At 37.6% G+C, this 19,678-nt stretch overlaps 1 protein-coding gene across 1 annotated transcript in view; it reads left to right on the top strand.

The window, feature by feature from the left end:
- cadps2 (Ca++-dependent secretion activator 2) overlaps nucleotides 1-19,678 on the top strand; it is a 191,475-nt gene that overhangs the window by 42,157 nt on the left and 129,640 nt on the right. The window contains exons 6-11 of the mRNA XM_086299782.1: nucleotides 180-301; nucleotides 1,558-1,669; nucleotides 3,801-3,940; nucleotides 9,020-9,086; nucleotides 9,783-9,891; nucleotides 10,362-10,562. Coding sequence (XP_086155908.1) covers nucleotides 180-301; nucleotides 1,558-1,669; nucleotides 3,801-3,940; nucleotides 9,020-9,086; nucleotides 9,783-9,891; nucleotides 10,362-10,562 — 751 coding nt within the window. The remainder of the gene's footprint in view (nucleotides 1-179; nucleotides 302-1,557; nucleotides 1,670-3,800; nucleotides 3,941-9,019; nucleotides 9,087-9,782; nucleotides 9,892-10,361; nucleotides 10,563-19,678) is intronic.

Genomic DNA, 19,678 nt, shown 5'->3' with positions numbered 1-19,678 from the left:
GGCCTGTAGTTCATTCATTCAAAACTCTTCCAGCTGGGTGTGTTTCCTCTTTCTGTTACCTCTTCAAAGAGAAAGTGTCAGTGGTAAAAGCTGGGGATGTGAATGGGTTACTCTGGGTTGAAAACTGAGTTTGTTTGTTGTTCTGTTTGTTGGTGCCAAACCTCTGTTGATTTTCTCAGATTGTAATCATGGAGGTCCAGGGCCTGAAGTCAGTGGCCCCAGACCGTATGGTTTACTGTACCATGGAGGTAGAAGGAGAAGAAAAGCTACAGACCGACCAAGTAGAAGCCTCAAGACCACAGTGAGTTAATCTTCCTGATCTGTTCAAACCAGGGGTGGGCAATTATTTTTTACCAAGGGACCACATGAGAAATTGTGACTGTTGTGGAGGTCTGCAGCAGTAAGCTGAACTCAGTCCTGCTCCATGTTATTTCATCTCCTGTTGAACTTATTTCTCTCTTATTACTGTCTTATTACTCTCTTGGGAAAATGAATTGCCCACATTTGATTTAGACTGTTTAGAATACCCAAATCTCAGTTTTGACCACCCAAGTTTGTGAATGTTATAACCTGAGAACAAAGGAGTTTCAAACTGATACCACAGGTATATCTAAAAGTCTTGGACAGTTCAGTGACCTCGACCTCATGGTCAAGGAAAATTTTGTGAATGCGATAACTTGAGAAGGGAAGAGATAAAAGAGAAGGGGACAAATTGCTGTACAGTCCCATATACAGTGGGACTAACTACTTCAGGCTAAACTCATAATTCCAGCTTCTAATCTTTAAGTGTCAATTTTAGCCGCACAGTTTGTTGGCCCATTAATAAAACGGGCTGATACTATCCCAGGCAGAATTTTGTTAGAATATTCTTTTCAATTTAATTTCATAGTAAAGGGTTGAGGGGAAATTACAGCAGGAGACCAACCAAGTTTATTCAGTTCAGGTCGGAACCAAAATGAATGAAAAAAGGGAGAAACCCAGACAGACTGGAGCAATAAAAGTCATGCTATGCAGATTAATGACCACCTAGACAAGATGGAACATGCAGAATTTTGTTTTTGTAGAAAAATATGTACAATAATTATAACCTCTAGGACTGAATTTGAAGCCAGTTGAAGGAGAAGTCCCCCAAAACACTCCAAAAATGAGTACATTCCAGTGAATTTCAATGTTAAAATTTCTAATTATGTCTAATTTTACAGTTGCTTCTTTAAAAACAAATATTTCTATGAGTTCCATAAGGTGGTGGATTAAAAAAAATGTAACTAGTTGAAATCTCATATAACCTTAAATTTTTCTCTATTATGGAGGTGGTTGCTTTGACTAACAGGCATTTTTAATACAATTGTCTGCCAAATAATGTGACTTGCTGTGCGGTTAGCAGCCAAAGCAGTACCAAGATGGTGTGGTAGTAGAACATACAGTGGTGAGGCAGCAAAAAGGCTGCTAATGTTAGCTCGAGTTAAATCTGTTTATCTTCAATTCCTCCCTGTCCCAGTGTCAACAGCAGTGCCAACCTACAATTTTACAAATCATTAAAATTCTCATGTCTTTCAGGTGGGGGACTCAGGGGGACTTCACCACAACTCACCCTCTGCCTTCAGTTAAAGTGAAGCTCTTCCTAGAGAGCACCGGGGTCTTAGCTTTGGATGACAAGGAGCTGGGCAAGGTGAATAAATCTATTATTCTGGTTTATTAAAGTCTATTTAGTGTATAATGTTTAGTAGATAATATTTACTTGTTTAGAAAAGTTCTCTATATAAAGATAATTAACTACATTCAAATGATCAAAATGAAAATAACTGTGTAATTTAGTCTGCATTAGTTACATTGTCATTTTAGGCGTAGTGTTATTGATAATAAATGTGACTTTAGATACAACATTTCTTCGATTTCATTTCTCTGTTGTGAGTTTGTTTTTTTTTTAATTTCCAGACTTCGATAATGAATTGATATTTTTCTCCAGGTTGTCCACATTTATAAATGAGTATCGTGTGAAAGTTGTTTGAAACTTTGATACAACCTTAATGTTGTATCAAAGATGTTTTTTTTGCTCAGAAACTTGGGTGACTGCTAAGTGAACCAGATACTTTTTTTTTTTCTTTTTTTTTAACCCTTTGACCACAATGGGCTGATTGGGTAATGTTGTCACCCTGCTGGGCAGCGGATGGGCAGGCAACATGGACACCCAAGATTGTGAATACGGTAACTTGAGAACAAAGTGATGTAGAATTTTGAAATTGGTACCACAGGTGTATCTGTTAGAGGGCTGTGGGTACCAAGACTTTCCAAGACGTCTTCTGACAATCAGAAATTGAAGAAACACTAGACATGGGGGAAAAAAGTCCAGTTACCTAGCACTATAACTGATAAGTCCGTACAAGATCAGAATAATTTCAGAGGTCATGAAAAATTTGTTTGGAGGAAAGGAATCCATCAGTGAAGGTTTAGAGAATTTGATTGGCAGGTGAGACAACTCGAAGTTCTAAAAGCTTCAGATGTTATTTGTAATTTTCACACATATCTACAAGATCCAAACATGTTGTTGTTGTATACAAGTTCAATCCCGATTAAGCTGAATTCACAGTTCATTGTGTGTATGGAGGAGATAATTGAAGGTCAGGGAAGTCAAAGCACAGTGAAAACAATGACTGACAGTTGCTGGTTGGAAGTTTCTTATTTCTTCCAGACTATATGAATGAAACGTCTTACTGCATGAGAGCAGCTGTGATTGGTACATGCAAGCATGTGGTCAGGTGCCGATTTAGGGAATGCTTGATTTGCGTTTCCTTCCTGTTCTATTGATGAAGCATGTGATTTCAATACTGCTTGAACATATTCATTTAATTTTGGGAAGTCGAAACAACAATCAAGATTAAAATTTTAATATTTAGTGTAGCCCAAAGAACTAATACGGTCTCATATGTTAAGGGATTTCATGAAAAAATAGTGTAAGGTTTTTTTATAACTCCAAAACAAAAGGCCAGACGGACCAGGGAACAACTTAATTGTTGGCGAGGATGTGGTCATTGTTTGGCAGACCACTTGTCTTCTGAAGCTGTTCCATTCTTAGTAAAAAATAAAGACACTATAACAAGGTATTGGCAAAAATAGTCAAAAATGAACAGAGTACTCTTTGATCCAATGTGAACTGCTCATCTCACAGAAAACAATGGGAAGAACCACTTATTTCCTCTGCACAAAGCATTTATAGCTTGTCATCCTTTCTACCGCCTCTCTTCTCTTACTGGACCTTATATCTTCTGAGATGACAACTAGCATCATGCACGGTGACATCCAACCACACAGTCCAGCCACACTTTATCATCCTCTCTCCATTTGACTTACACATACACACTTTAAAATCAAATGTTCTTTTATTCACTTACATAGGAATACTTTCTTTTACCTTTTTCTTTAAATCTCTGGGTTTGCTCATCACAATATACTCTTATTAAATCATACATTCAAAAGGTCAGACATTGTTTTACATGAGTTGCTCCTTGGTGTCACTCACTCACACATCCTCATCTTTTTCTCATAACCACTCTCTCACAGCCTCCGAAGTTATCTTTGCATCACACAACTTATCAATTACTTTGAATCGAACCACAATTTACAAAAACATTATGCTTTAATAAATAAGACTCAAGACCATAAATTTAGTAGGAACTGTTAAATAGGTCTTTACTGCGGTTTTAGGTCAGGAAGCTGAGGGCTATTTTCCCATAGACATTATACTTTTTTTTTTGTTTGTTTGTTTTTTTTTCCTGATCTATTTCTCCATTCCTCCCTCTCAGGTAATCCTGAACCCGACTACCAATGGACCAAAGCACACAGAGTTCCATCGTATGATTGTCCCCAAGAACAGCCAGGACACAGAGCTGAAAATCAAACTGGCTGTCCGCATGGACAAACCTCCCAACATGAAGCACAGCGGGTGAGTCACATGCTACATCCTGTTTCTTTTTTCTTTTTTGGCGGGCGCGGTTTCAGTTGGGTTTTTTCCCCCAAAGTTTTTTACTTCAGTGCTTGACAGTTGGATAGCAAAGAGGTCACAGCCCAGCCCAAGTTTGTAAATGTAATAACTCAAGAAGGAAGTGACTTGACACCATAGGTCTGTCTACGAAAAATCTCTGACAAGTTCAATTCTCGATCTTGTGAATGCGAAAACTTGAGACGGGAGTCACCTAGGATTTTCAAAATCATACCAACATGTTTAGTGAAACATTCGAACCCTGATGACCTTGACATCAGAAGTCAAGTTTTCTGAGGAGGATTTTGAAATTGGAATCATAGGTTTATTTCCTAGGAGACTGAGGGTGATCACTGTAGGCTTACGTCCTTCTTCTCTATGGAAATAAAACAGTTGCGGCTCGGAGTGTTAAAAAAAAAAAAAAAAAAAAAAATCCAAAATATATTTTCTGCAGTATAGTAGAGTTGTGCTGTGGCGTGTTTGTAACAAACAAACAAATGGAGTAGTTTGTGGTTAAAGATGGACTAAGGTTTTGTTTTTGTTGTTGTTTTTTTAAATCTATTATTTATTCTCCTTTCTTTAATGTCTGTTAACTCTGTGACGGCAGCACCTGAGTCCACAACAAATTTCCCTAAGGGGACAATAAAGTATATCAAGTAATTGGTTTCAGGCAGCAGTGTCTGAGGTTTGCCATTGTACAAAACACTTGCAGAATTTAATCAGGAATACTGCCACATTCCACATTGGGATAAATAGATTTTAAAGAAATATCACATTGCTATGCTTTGTTCTTTCTTTCTGGACATAAGTCACAAATGTTCACATATGTTCATTGAGGAAGGTTTTATTTTGCTTTTTTATCAGCACTTTTTAGCCTGGTTGGTTTTCTCAATGGCAGCTAAAATTAGAATCACTATTCTTTTAAAATATTTCTGTGTAAGACCTGTTTGAGTTGTTACTGTGTAGTTTTTATTTTAACCAGAAGATGGAAGCAAATTCTAATTTTCCAGCCTGCAAGTGTTGCTGAGAGAAATATTTATTTTCTTTTAACATTTCATGTCTCAATTGAAGAGTTCATTTTTTTAAAATATATTGTATGGAGTCAGGTTTTTTTTTCCTTCAAAATTTACAGTAATAATTAGAATTGGTTTTAAACTAACAGTTTTAAATTCAAATTTCCTTGGAAAAGATGATGCAGAGTCTATGGTCTCAGCAGTTTTCAGTGTTTCCACTCTTTGTGGAAAACAAACAAAAAACAAACAATCCGGTGGACAATCTGACTTCATGTAACTAAATTCTGCTGTATTTTCAGTAAGACGAGAGGAATGAGTCACACCTCTCATTTTGACTCATGGTTTATGACTCAGGCAGAAACGTGGTTTGTCTAAAAATTCTAAGGTCTGTGTTTGCTTTCCAATTCCTTGGGCGAGATACTGAACCCTAAGTTGCTCGTGATGTATCCTTCAAATTTTAGGCACTTAGGTTTAGAAGAAGCGCTTGTATGAATGTGTATGTGAATGAGTCTTGTGTATGAATGAGCCTCACACATCTAATGAGCCTCCCGCAGGAGCTGACAAACGGTTCTGTTCATTACTGTAACAATGTGGGAGTCGGGCAGTTTTAATAATTGACTGGCTGGTTGGTAACTGCACTCCATCTGTAGCCTTCTTGGTTTACACAAGGGGTCAGTATCGGTCTCTCTGTTACTTCTGCCTCTCTGGTCCATGTTGAGCTCTTCTCTTTGTTGGTTTTCTGGCATTTGATTTATTAAGGGTTGTGCTGTGCCTGCTGCTTTGATGCTGTTCCACCAACTGAGGTCAATGTCTTACATGCTGCATTTCTGAGTTTTACCTATAAGATTATCAAAATAACTCCACACATGTCAATGAAATGAGTCCAACTGAAGCATTTCATTACTTCTCTTATAGCAAAGAAAATATATAAAAATAGAAAACTTATTCTGTTAAAAGACATTTTGCATTTGGCAGTGTTTGTGGGCTTAGGTTCAAACTGTAGAAAAAAACAAAACAGTAAAAAAGTAGTCAAAGTGAATTAAACTCGATTAGGAGACCAACAGATGCAAAAACACATTTGATGGTCAAAATAAAACGGGCAGGGAAACAAAATGGAAATACTTTATTTAAATCCACAAACGTTGATTCTGTTCATCTGGACGTAGCGTTTTCTTTATTTCAAATGTGTTTTTGTATTTTATGTGAACAGTAGAAGAAAACCAGCAGTCTACACTCATTTATCATAAATATGATTCGGTCTTGTCTTAAAGTCCAATGTTTGACTGTGTGTGTGTGTGCATGTGTGTGCATGTGTGTGCATGTGTGTGCATGCGCGCGAGTGTGTGTGTTTGTGTGTGTGTGCGCGCGCGCGTGTGTGTGTGTGAGAGAACAAAGTTGTTTTATGAAAAATGTCGCTTTGCTCAGATTCTCCCAGTGAAACCGATTCATTTGCTAAAATCTCATTTTCTCATAATCTAACATTCATTATTTTATGGCAGATATTTGTTTTTATCTGTCATTTGTTACAAACAAATATAAGTTGACCGTAGGCATCTATGTTAGTTTTAAAACATGAACGCATCATTTTCCAAAAATGTTTTTTTCTTATTTTAACAAGGAAATGTCTTCGTATTCTCCACATCACTATAAATTATATTGTGTGAAACAGTACTGATTAATTACGAACTATAAATAACTGACACTTTTTATTTAAATAAGAAGAATCATCTCTCCAGGAGGCAAAGTATCTCTTTTTTTATTTGTGCTGAAATAAATGAAGTCTATTACAAACTCAGTAATACTGCTGCGGATAATCTGTTCTATTACTTTGTCTTAAAGTATGTCTTTTTTTCTTACAATTTTTAAAATCGCAGCCAATCTGCTACGGTTATAACCAGATTTAGACACAAAAACTTTCTTCATTGTTGTAACATCGGTTCTTTTATTTCAAACAAATAGTGCCTAATATATAAATGCAATGAGAAACACTGTAGTTGCTCAGTGTGTCGACAGACTTTAAAACCCTCAGAGTCTAAATGTCTGGCTAAATGACCAGTTTAAGATGGATGTTTTTGTGCTGTGAGGACTGTTAAATGTCTGCAGTGAACTTTTTGGCATCAACCGTCCATCTCTTTGGATCCTTGCAGCTGAAGGATGTTTGAAACAGCAGGAAGGAGCAGGACCAGCAACCAAATAATTTACACAAGTGGCTGGCGAACAGTGCCACATGTTAACCTGGAGTCATGCAGAATGGCCCAGATTCTCCATCCAGACACACCACAGCCTTGACTGGAGGCCTTTTCTTTAAGGGCAGGCATCAGGGCTGAAGAAAGAGGTCTCGCCATGGATTGATTTTCCTCACTTGCACTTGCCTGTATCCCACGCTTTAGGAGGCCCAGGAGCAGCCATTGATTGAGAGGCCATGCTGGTTATTCTTCCATTTTGAGCTGCTGCTGTTGTCATGGCCTCTTTCAGCTCAAAACTCATTACTTTAGTTTCACTTTAGATAAAAAATAATTGTTACTAATAATTTGGTGTCATATTGGGATATGAGACACAATAAAAATAATATCAAAATAATGATTTGGTACAAAGAGGCTCACAAAAGCTTGTAAATATTTTAAATGTAAATGTAGTTTTTGTTCTTTTATGTTTTGTTCTTCTTGGGGTGGGTTGCATTAAAACAGTATACTAACCTTTTATCTGAAGCAGGAGGCAAATGAATATTTCAAGCAAAACGTTGAAAACAATTTCTCCTGAAGTTATGCATTTCTATACTTGGTTTTTTGTCATTTGTACCTACAAGCTTCAAGAACAGTAACAGTAACCAGTTTTTCCTTCATTTATTGGTGAATTGTAAGACGACACTGCCCACACCCAAGGCAGCAGTCCAAAATCCAAAGAGTGATTGACTTTAAAGGTTAGGCGTTTATCAAAATTAATGCATTTGACATTCGAATTTATTAAACTACAAGAAAAGAAAATAAGTATGCTCTTTTATTTTAGAAAATACAAAAACTCCTGTGGAGCTCCACAAATCCATTTCACATTTGACAAAACAGTCTTTCCTCAGGACCCCTTTAGTGGCTCTTCTGGATCTTTCAATGGTATTGCATGATCTTTATCAGCTGCTGGAAATCTTCAAAAGCTTTTTAACTCTTCAGTGTGAGACTTGGGTTGCTGTTTGAATTAGAGATGACAAACTATATGTCAAATATTTTGAAAGTGCATCCTGTAGGCCAGTAGCAGCCCTCGGTAACATTTTGTACATGATAGATGGACTGGTTCCTATATAGCGCTTTTCTACTCTGAGCACTAAAAGCACTTGTGTGGTGTGTGTGGGCATGAAAAAGAAAGAAAGAGTAAACCATAACACTCTGTAAAGTAGGACTTCTCAAAATGTTACTGAAATTGTTGGTGAGCACAAAACCCGATGAACCGAATTCTACAGACCATTTAAAGAACAAGAGTAATAAGAGTTTCTACTACTTATAAGGAAAAAAGTAATTTTGCTTGTTTTTGTGATTTAGAGGACCACATACATTTTTAAAAATCCACTGCAACCACAGTTCATCAGGCAAAATGCCTCAGAGTATTTTCTTATTCTCAAGAATATCTTTATTTAATTTGAGCAGAGTCTGTGAGTCAGTTTAAGAGATAAGTGGCTTAAGTTTTATGCAAATTTCTCACCTTGGAAAAAATATTTTCTACATGATTTAATAGTAAAACTGACAAATTGGGTTAAATAGTTTAAAATGGATGTAAATCCATTTTAGGCAGGACTATTACATATGATTAATTTATTTGTAACTATTCCAACTGCTTTAAGTACCCATCAGAATAACTAATCTAGTCTCATTTTAGCCAGCTTATTTAGCTAGCTAAAATGAGACGTATATAAATGGGTAAAATGAGTGAGTCATCTGTTAAATTAGTGTGTGAAACACAGTATCGTACATGCGGTTCACTTCAGGAAAAAATGTTTTTTAAAAAAGCAATCAGTAACTCACTGTCTTTCTTTGTGCTTCAGATACCTGTACGCTATGGGGCAGAGGGTCTGGAAACGCTGGAAAAAAAGATATTTTGTTCTTGTCCAGGTATGAAACTGGTGAGACGCTGCTCAGATGAATTTGTAAGCTGTGACTGATATGGACAGAGGTGTAATACAGCAGCAGCAAAGTGTTGACATTTGAAGGATCTGATTCAGGCAGCGTTTTGGTAGGACGCAGCAGTCACATATGAAAGCTTCGGCCTTCATAGGAAACCGGTTGTCTCAATTCCTTTGACACTTTTTTTTTTCAACTTAAGCTGACATTAACTTTCTGAGCATTAGAGGCACATGGGGCAGATTCTTGCAAATCTACCCCATGCTTTTGTGACAGCCAACCCCCACGAGCTTGTAACGTCCTCAGATACTGTTTCTCTGCACCTGGAATCAAATGTTTAACGGCTGTTCATATTTAATGACGACTGGTAGTAAGACACTGTGTAGCCAAAGTGGACACAATGACATTGCCCACTGATTTGTGAAGACTTGAGTTTGCTTTTACCGTCTTTCTGAAATCAGATGTGACAGTCAGAATATGTCATAATCTTAACAAGTTCACATGATTCATATTTAACAGTCATTGCGTAGCCCTAACACTAAATTTTACATTTTTTTAGCACATTTTGTGGGACAGCAAAGAAAATGAACCTGGAGAACTTTCATGTCTATGGACTGTGTGTGGGTGTGTGTGCATGCATGTGTGTCTGTTTTTGATTGCTCATGAATTTGTGTCGCTGTCCTGCAGGTTAGTCAGTACACATTTGCAATGTGCAGCTATAGAGAGAAGAAGGCTGAGCCTCAGGAGCTGATGCAGCTGGAGGGCTACACAGTGGACTCCTGTGAGCCTCGGCCAGGTAGACATGAAAAAGAAATGTTAAAAACAATAGCACGATAGATTTTGATCATCTTGAAACTGATTGTGTACAAAGAATAAAGTTATTGGAGCCAATAAAATAATTAAAACAACTCTAATTTATGGAATTATACTAATCTCCCCAAAACACTGTCAAAAAAGCTGTTTAAATGTTACGTTTAAATGCAATTTTTATAATTTTTGTTGTGTTATCTGTTTCTCTGCTAAATTTTGTTCATAACCACGTTCTCTATTTTGAAGATTACATTACAGACTTTTCAATATCTCACTTTTGAGAAAAGTAGGGAGCACAGATTTACTACAGTTTAAAAAGAAATTAATTATAAATCATCAAGAAATGATTTCATGGAATATGATGAATATGATGAAATTGTCACAAAGTAAGATTTGGATGTGCTTATTTTTCATTATTCTGCCCTTTAACATTCACTTCTTTTATCTCCTCTTTAGGTCTGCAAGGTGGTCGGGTTTTTTTTAACGTGTTGAAGGAAGGCGATTTGGTGATGTTTGCTTGTGATGATGAGCAGGAACGGGTGCTGTGGGTCCAGGCCATGTACCGAGCGACTGGACAGTCCTACAAACCGATCCTCCACCCCAAAAACAAAACCCCAAACTGCAGAGGAGGAAACCAAAAACTGACATCCCCCATCAGTAAGTTCAGCTTCTCACTCGATCTGTTTTGATTATCTGAATGTCATTGAAGAAATGAAAAGTGGCAAACTACAGAAAGTGTTCGAATAGCTTTTAAAATCAAACAGTGTTTATTGGGAAAGGAACCACAACTGTAAAACACAGAGTTCAGGTGCATAGTTACATATTCTGTTGAATGCTTCTGCCTGCAATCTTTATTTATCTATAGAGACTTGGCAGAACCTGAGTGATTGTAAGTTGTTGTTTTCTAAGTTTTAGTGTCTTTATTATTGTGGTTGCTCTTAAATGGAAACCATTAGAAAACCTTTAGTTTTCGTTTATTTTAGTGAAATTAAAACTGTAAATAGAACCATTTGTATAAAAGCAGGTCAGTTACAAATCTTTCTCTTGAGAGATAAATCCAAATTTACTTGATGATTTTTGTCGCATTCCCATAATTTACTTCCTAACAGTGAAACAGGTTGGTGGGAATGTACTTTTTTTTTTTATGTACCAGGTCCGACTCAAGAAAAGTTTAAGGTATAAGTGTTGTTGTAATAATAATAATAATGATAATGATAATGATAATAATAATAATGATGATGATGATGATGATGATGATGACGACGACAACAACAACTTCTGTTTAAAAGCGCCTTTCAAGACACCCACGGACACTTAACAATAAAATAAAACACAGCAAAACAATGACAAAATGAATAATAATAATAACAATACAAAGATTGTTATTATTATTGTTGTTGTTATTATATTAGAGTCACATTAAGAAAAAATAGATTATTGATCATTTTGAGAATAAAGTCAAAATTTTCATATTAAAATTGAAAATTTATTTTGAGAAAACATTTGTATTTGCATCTCCAGAAAAAAGTCAAAATGTGGAGATCACCACGGTTGCTATACCCTGTCAATTAATTAAAGCCTACTTCAGAAAATGTTTTAGTAGCAATAAAGGAAATGATTTCTCTTTTAGCACATAAACGATGCGGTGTATGTATAAGGGCATTGAAAGGATGGTTTGAGTAAGCTGCATCTGGTGAGATGGAAAAACACAGAAACAAGGAAGAGTTTGTGTTTTTCAAAATGAAGTGGCTGGTAAAGGACAAATGCAAGGTTATCAATAGTTACACCCTCATGCAGCAAAGAGATTGTGTGTTGTGTCAGACCGCTGATCAATTTGTTTTACTAAGTCATCTACATGAGGCGTTTTGTAGAGGTTACAGCAGTTGAGGCAGTTTGTTCTGAAACCGTAACTGTAATCTGCTCATAATTGGATGTGCAGATTACAGTCGAAAATACAATTACAACTTTTTTCTCAAAATAGTATTTTAACTTTATTCTCAAAATTATCAATAATATTTTTTCTTAATGTGGCCCTAGTACACCTTCATACAAGTTTATTATACTATTATACTAATTTGTCAGAATACTGACAAATTAACAGTTTGACATGCACAACGTTACCATCATGTATCCTGAGATTACCATTATATAGCATTTCAGTGTTTTAGCACCAGCACTGCTGTAGAAACCTCACAGCAGCATTGTGTTTGTTGGTTCAGTCATACAATACAATACAATATAATACAATTGGATTATGCAATTATTTCCTTGATAGCTCATAGTATTACATTAGCACAGCCTTATCCTGGGGTTGTTTTGGTACTCTGTAGTCAGCCTAATGGAAAACAGTTTGATGGAAGAGAAACAGCACCTTTTTAGCATCAGGTTATGTTAAAATAAATAAAACTCTGTTGAAGCCTGCAGACCAAATCTGAAGAGTTTGATATCACTGTATGTTTTTCTAATTTTTGGTCCTGACAGTCTTTAATTTAAAGTAATTCTTTCCTTTTTTTTCTCATCCACTGCCATCCTTTTACCATAACACGTTTTTATTGCGATGTTGCTCCCTTCTTTCCACTGTACACAGTGTGAAGAGTTTTTCATTACAGAACACCAATCAGACAGCAGGTTCCAAGATGGTGTTTTTTGTTTGGAGAGGGTTTCATGTTCACATGCTGATTGGTTCTGTATCACACAGTCACACAGCAAGAGTCGGATCGAAACAGCTTAACAGCATTGTAGGTCACACTACTGTGAGAGAGGAAAAACAAACACAACATATGGTAAAGATGGAAGGAAGAGAGTATGAAGACAAAATTAAATGGTGACACTTTTTTCTTTAATACATCACATACTGTTCATCCATTTTCTTGCCGTGTTCTCATCTTCTTGAAATGACTTCCTCCTTTTTTCTTAACAGCACACAGTAATAAATGTAGCCTATTTTCAAGTCTGGAGGCCAGTTTGAATTAGAGACTCGCTTTGCACCCTTGAAAAACTTACTTTTACAATAATTGATTACATAGCCATGGGGGATAGATTTCATCACATCAGATATCTTTCTGAAAGTACTGGTACTAAGTTGGAGGATAAAATTCACCAACTGTTATCATCTTTAATGCCTTTTACCAACATATTGCAGAGCAGCTACTCCTGCACAGGTTGATTATCTTGTTAATCATTTACCTTCTTCACTACATATGCCTTGCATGACTATAAAGAGAGCCTCAAATCAGAAGTACTTAACTCCCTGGTATAACTGTCAAACTCAGTAATGGAGTCTCACTAATTTAGAAGATCATAATTTAGAGAAATAGTTTGCTGCTTTAATTAAAAAAAAAAAAAAAAAAGCCTTACTTAAAGCTAGAATATCCTAAAATTCATCACTGATTGAAGAAAATAAGAGCAACAGGTTTCTCTTCAGTGCAGTAGCCAGGCTGACACAAAGTCAGAGCACTGTTGAGCCAAACATTAATACAATGGTATTAATGGTTGGCTTGCTATTAATAGTTAACAATTAACGAGTAATGACTTCATGAATTTCTTTACAAATAAAATTTTAACGATTAGAGGAAAGAATCACTGATAATGATATCATAGATGTAGCATTATCTACGGCTACTTTCGGTACTTTCAGTACTTTCACTGATATTCATTTAGTCCTTTTCACCAATTAATCTTTTTAAATTAACTTCAGTAATTACTTCCTCCAAACCATCAAAGTGTCTTTTAGACCCCATTCCTATCCGGTTGTTCAGTCTGACGTCACTAGCCGTGTCTGGACCTAAACTCCGCTGCAGGTCCATATATCAAACGATCACTATGGCATTACTGAGAGTTACAAACTGTCTAAAGTCTTTCATCTTTAATAAAATGATCAGCGTTCTGCTCTACCAGGTGTAACAATTGAGTTTAACATCCAGGCATCCATGAAAACGGAATTTATGACATTTAACGGAGTTAGAAGTTAGCAGGGAGTTAGCTCGCTAGCTTCTATCTAAATACAATATAGCATGTCCTGACTGTGGGGTTTTGGAAACAAATTAAAACGTACAGCTCTGTTATCACTTCCAACATAAATGAAAACAGAAAACTAAACAGCAGTGACGTTTGTAGGGTTACTGAAGTTGGGCTAGCTGGTACATAATGATGTGCTACGTGACCGCTAGCGACACAGCTATGTTAGCATAATATAAACAAGCTAACTTTTTTTCCACTCGATAAAAGTTAATGTGAGTGTTCTCGTGGTCAGGAACAAATGTAATCGCATGGCAGGATGCTGTAAAAGGACCAAACTTCAGCCAGGAGAACAACTGAGATAATCCATCCATAATACGAGGTTAGTCATTCATATACTGCTGCATGGGCTGTGCTGTAGTTACATCCTAAGGTTTTAAAAACTGAGCTTAAATAAATGATTAGCGGTAATAAAAGCCGAGGGAGGTCAACAGTGATTACTGACTGTTTTAGGAGCTTTTTGAGATCAAATAGAAGAAAATACATAACATTAAACATGTTAACAACACAAAAGCCATATTAAACGCAGACTACTTTAGGCCCGGAAGTTTCGTCGTGTCATCACTGAACAACCGGATAAGACTGCTCAAAGAAGTTTTACCATTAATTAATGCTTCAATCTTAAATATGATCAACTTACCGCTAATAATTGGCTAAATACAACAGGCCTTTGAGCTGGCAGTAGTTAAACCATTAAAAAAAGCCATCTCTTGACTCAGCAGTCTTATCTCTAACCTTCCTTTTATCTAAAAAAATCTTGAAAGAGTAGTTGTGAAACAGCTAACTCATCATCTGCTGAGAAATAGTTTATTCATAAGATAAGATAACCTTTATTAGTCCCACTCGTGAGAAATTTGTTGTGTCACAGCAGAAAGTGGACAGTGGAAAGTTACAGTAGCAAAAACTAAGAAAAACACTGGAATAGGACAGTATAATAAGAATAACATACTATATACAATAGAATAAAATACAACGTTGTCAGAAAAAGAGAATTGCACTCATCAACAAGGATGACAGCTTAGCCACCATTCTCCGGTCTCTTACCACCTCCACTGGGTCCAGAGAGCATCCTAGAACAGAGCTGGCCCTTCGGATCAGCTTGTTCAGTCTCTTCCTGTCCCCAGCAGAGATGCTGCCACCCCAGCAGACCACACCATAAAAGATGGCTGAGGCCACCACAGAGTCATAGAAGGTCTTCAGGAGTGGGCCCTTCACCCCAAAAGACCTGAGACTCTGTCCTGTCCAGTCCAGTTTATCGTTCACATAAACACCAAGGTACCTGTAGCTGTCCACAGCCTCAGTGTCCATACCTTGAATGTTCAGTGGTTGCACTGGAGGATGTTTGTGCCTGCAGAAGTCTACCACCAGCTCCTTGGTTTTACTAGTGTTGATTTGGAGGTAGTTCTGCTGGCACCAGTCCACAAAGTCTTGGGTCAGTTAAGGGTACTCCCTGTCATCCCCATCAGTGATCATCAGGCCGACTATTGCGGAGTCATCAGAGAATTTCTGAAGAAAGCACTGGGTGGAGTTGTGGGAGAAGTCTGCAGTGTAGATGGTGAAGAGGAACGGAGCCAGAACAGTTCCCTGTGGGGCCACCGTACTGCAGAAGATCCTGTCTGACACACAGCCCTGAGTTCTCATGTACTTTGGTCAGTCAGTCCTGCTTGTCCTCAGTCCAGCGTTCGATACTGTCAACCATAATATTCTATTAGAACAATTAGAGCACACTGTGTAGGTATTACAGCTACTGCACTGCAGTGGTTTGTATCATATCTATCTAAGAGACTCCAATTTGTTCATGTAAATGGAGAGTCTTCTTCACACACTGAGGTTAGTGATGGAGTTCCACAGGGTTCAGTGCTAGGACCAAAGCTGTTTACATTATACATGCTTTCCTTAGGCAGTGTCCTCAGAAGACATCAGCATACATTTTCACTGCTATGCAGACGACACCCAACATTATCTATCCACGAAACCAGATAACACACACCAATAAGTTAAACTGCAGGAATTTCTTAAAGACATAAAGAGCTGGATGACCTCAAATTCTGTGCTTTTAAATTCAGATAAAACTGAGGTTATTGTAATTGTCCCTAAAAACGTCTTGTGGTCAAAAAACTTAATGAACCACTTGTCTTTTTCTGTATTTCCCTCATTGTTCTATTTATATTTTTTGTCCTGTATTTATTTATTTTTCATCTTTTGTATAATTTTTCATTTGGACGTTTCTGTTTTACTCTTCCTTGACTGGACCTACAAACATTATTTTTTTTAAACCTGTATATAGAAGACATGTCTACATTTTCAACTCCTCCCATGCCAGGTACTGTGAAATGAAGCTGATTATAGCTGTATTTATGTAATGTGGTGTGACTGCGGTCCATTCTCACCACAACTCGTTAGTGTTTAATGGAATAGATTGAAACGTCAATCGCGAGAGGTGCTGACACAGTGTTTGCAAAAGGAAATGGAAGGTTTCCCTGAAATAGCTCTTAACTGGGTGCAAAGTGTTGCTGTGTGTGTGAGCATGTTTGTGCGTAATGGGCTTGAGAGGAAGTCATTCTCACTTTAATAACGATCATAGCTGTTAACCTGCATCTTCATTTCCAGTCGCCCTGCAGGTGTGCTTTTGATAAAAATCAATGTGGGGGTTACATTTCACTAATGACTGCATGTGAAATGGGTTATTACCATTAATAAAGTCCCACTTGTTCTGTCTTGACTCCATGGAAATAGCTGCAATTTTTTTTTTTTAAACATGAGCGAGATGGTTTTGTTTTCTATTTGAAGGTTAATAACTCAGAGGTGAGACAATGAGAGCAGAGTCACAGTATCTTTTCTTTGTCTTTAGAACAGACAGCAGCATCAGATTTTATTGACTGGCGTGTCAGCTCTAATAATGAAGCTGTTTACACATGGAAGCCATGTCAGAGGCTCACACATATCAGCCTACTCACAGTTACTGTCCTGCTCCGTGAATCCACACTTTCTGTTTTCAGGGATAAACTGGTCATTTTATGTACCAGCTGATGCCCAACAGTTTTCTCACACTTAATGGTTTTCTGTGTAAAACCTTTAGATATTTGTGAATTCAGTCAGCAGTCTTTCATTGTTGCTTGTTCAGACTGGTTGAGACTGTTGTTGTATATATAATAGATGACTGTAGCCATTGTTATCTGTTGATTTAAAAAAAAAAAACACTGTTGTGGAACATCAGTCTGAGCGTTTCTGCTATTGCCATTTAAAACCATAGATCTGACTCAGGAACAGAGAGGTTCACTGGCTGACTATTGGGGACAATAACTTACATAATAATAATAATGTGGCTGTGGCTCAGGCTGGGGTAGCACAGGTTGTCTACTAATTGGGGAATTGTTGGTTCAATCCCTGAGTACTCCAGTCAGCAGGATTCTTGAGCAAGATACTGAACCCTGAGTTGCCCCAAGGATGAAATGTTCGTCAGAGTGTGAATGTTAGATATAAAAACAAATACTTGGGTAAATGAGACATGACGCTTTGAATTGCTGCAAAACCATTATATAAGAGCAAGTCTATTTACGATTTACGAGACTAACTTCATGTTATAATAAGGGTTATTGAGCAGGGGTTGTCGAGCTTTTGATGATCCTTTTCCAATGACTATGTATGTGAGCTGTAAGTTGTTATGTAGTTGGGTCACTATGCCATAATCACTGAATTTCATTAGAATTCAATGGCTTCTTTAAAGTTGTCTGCATTTGTAAATGGTGACTAGAACTTGGAACATGAAGCCTTGGAGTGGATCTGTTATCTGCTAACCAAATATTCTGACTACAGTGAGAGCCCTAAATACTTCCAGTGCTAAGTAAACCCACTAGCTAATGGGTTACCAGACTTATCAGCAGTTAGACTTTCTGGAGAAGCCACACAAATGATACTAAGTATCATTTTCCCCAGAGAAATATAATGTATTTATATATTAATTGGTTTTATAGTGCTTTTCTTGTCTTACTGACCCCTCAAAGGACTTTGGACCACATGTCACGTTGTAACTGTTCATTTATATGGTATTTTAATCTGTAGGCTCTGAGCACTTTAACAACTGCACATCCATCAGCAATTTGGAATCTCCAAAAGGGATAACATGCATATCTTTGGGCTGTGAGAGAAACCTGGAGCAGGCAGAGAAAACTTACACAGGAACCAGGAACAATGTTGCTGTGAAGTGACAGTGTTAGCACTTCACTATCACTATTGTCCATATATTACCTATGCAAACATAGTACTTAAAAAAAGCAAAATTGCCATTGTGCTGACTGTAAAATTAAAAAGGCTACAGTGTGTATATATATAGTGGGGGAAATCCCCCCTGCAGATTTTGCAAGTTTGCTCACTTACGAAGGAATGAACAGTAACTGATTTTTCTGGTAGTTTAATGAAGGGAGAATATCAGTGAAAGTAGATTTGCATGTCAGTGAATGAAATAACTATTTGATTCTCAAGCAAAACAAGGGTTCCTAGGTTTTGGTCCCAGTGTCTTGAGTCTATTCTGGGTTATTAGGTGTGATTCATTCTTTGTTTTCGTTATCATGTTTGCCCTGTGTTCTCTGTGCTTTGTGTCGTTATCGTTTCTGTCCGGGTTTGTTGCTGTTGCATGTTAGTAGTTGTTTGTCTGCTGTGCTGGTATATACAGGGAGTGCAGAATAATTAGGCAAATGAGTATTTTGTCCACATCATCCTCTTCATGCATGTTGTCTTACTCAAAGCTGTATAGGCTCAAAAGCCTACTACCAATTAAGCATATTAGGTGATGTGCATCTCTGTAATGAGAAGGGGTGTGGTCTAATGACATCAACACCCTATATCAGGTGTGCATAATTATTAGGCAACGTCCTTTCCTTTGGCAAAATGGGTCAAAAGAAGGACTTGACAGGCTCAGAAAAGTCAAAAATAGTGAGATATCTTGCAGAGGGATGCAGCAGTCTCAAAATTGCAAAGCTTCTGAAGCGTGATCATCGAACAATCAAGCGTTTCATTCAAAATAGTCAACAGGGTCGCAAGAAGCGTGTGGAAAAACCAAGGCACAAAATAACTGCCCATGAACTGAGAAAAGTCAAGCGTGCAGCTGCCAAGATGCCACTTGCCACCAGTTTGGCCATATTTCAGAGCTGCAACATCACTGGAGTGCCCAAAAGCACAAGGTGTGCAATACTCAGAGACATGGCCAAGTTAAGAAAGGCTGAAAGACGACCACCACTGAACAAGACACACAAGCTGAAACGTCAAGACTGGGCCAAGAAATATCTCAAGACTGATTTTTCTAAGGTTTTATGGACTGATGAAATGAGAGTGAGTCTTGATGGGCCAGATGGATGGGCCCGTGGCTGGATTGGTAAAGGGCAGAGAGCTCCAGTCCGACTCAGACGCCAGCAAGGTGGAGGTGGAGTACTGGTTTGGACTGGTATCATCAAAGATGAGCTTGTGGGGCCTTTTCGGGTTGAGGATGGAGTCAAGCTCAACTCCCAGTCCTACTGCCAGTTTCTGGAAGACACCTTCTTCGAGCAGTGGTACAGGAAGAAGTCTGCATCCTTCAAGAAAAACATGATTTTCATGCAGGACAATGCTCCATCACACGCGTCCAAGTACTCCACAGCGTGGCTGGCAAGAAAGGGTATAAAAGAAGAAAAACTAATGACATGGCCTCCTTGTTCACCTGATCTGATGTTATATTGAGATGAGATGTTATATTGGTTTCACTGGTAAAAATAAATAATTGA

The sequence above is a fragment of the Aulonocara sp. 'chitande type north' Nkhata Bay genome, linkage group LG7 (genome assembly GCF_057382095.1).
Source record: "Aulonocara sp. 'chitande type north' Nkhata Bay isolate Kocher_YH1m ecotype deep benthic linkage group LG7, A_spYH_male_GT1.1, whole genome shotgun sequence".
In the NCBI taxonomy this organism is placed as follows: Eukaryota; Metazoa; Chordata; class Actinopteri; order Cichliformes; family Cichlidae; genus Aulonocara; species Aulonocara sp. 'chitande type north' Nkhata Bay.
This window is presented reverse-complemented; position numbering and strand designations above follow the sequence as displayed.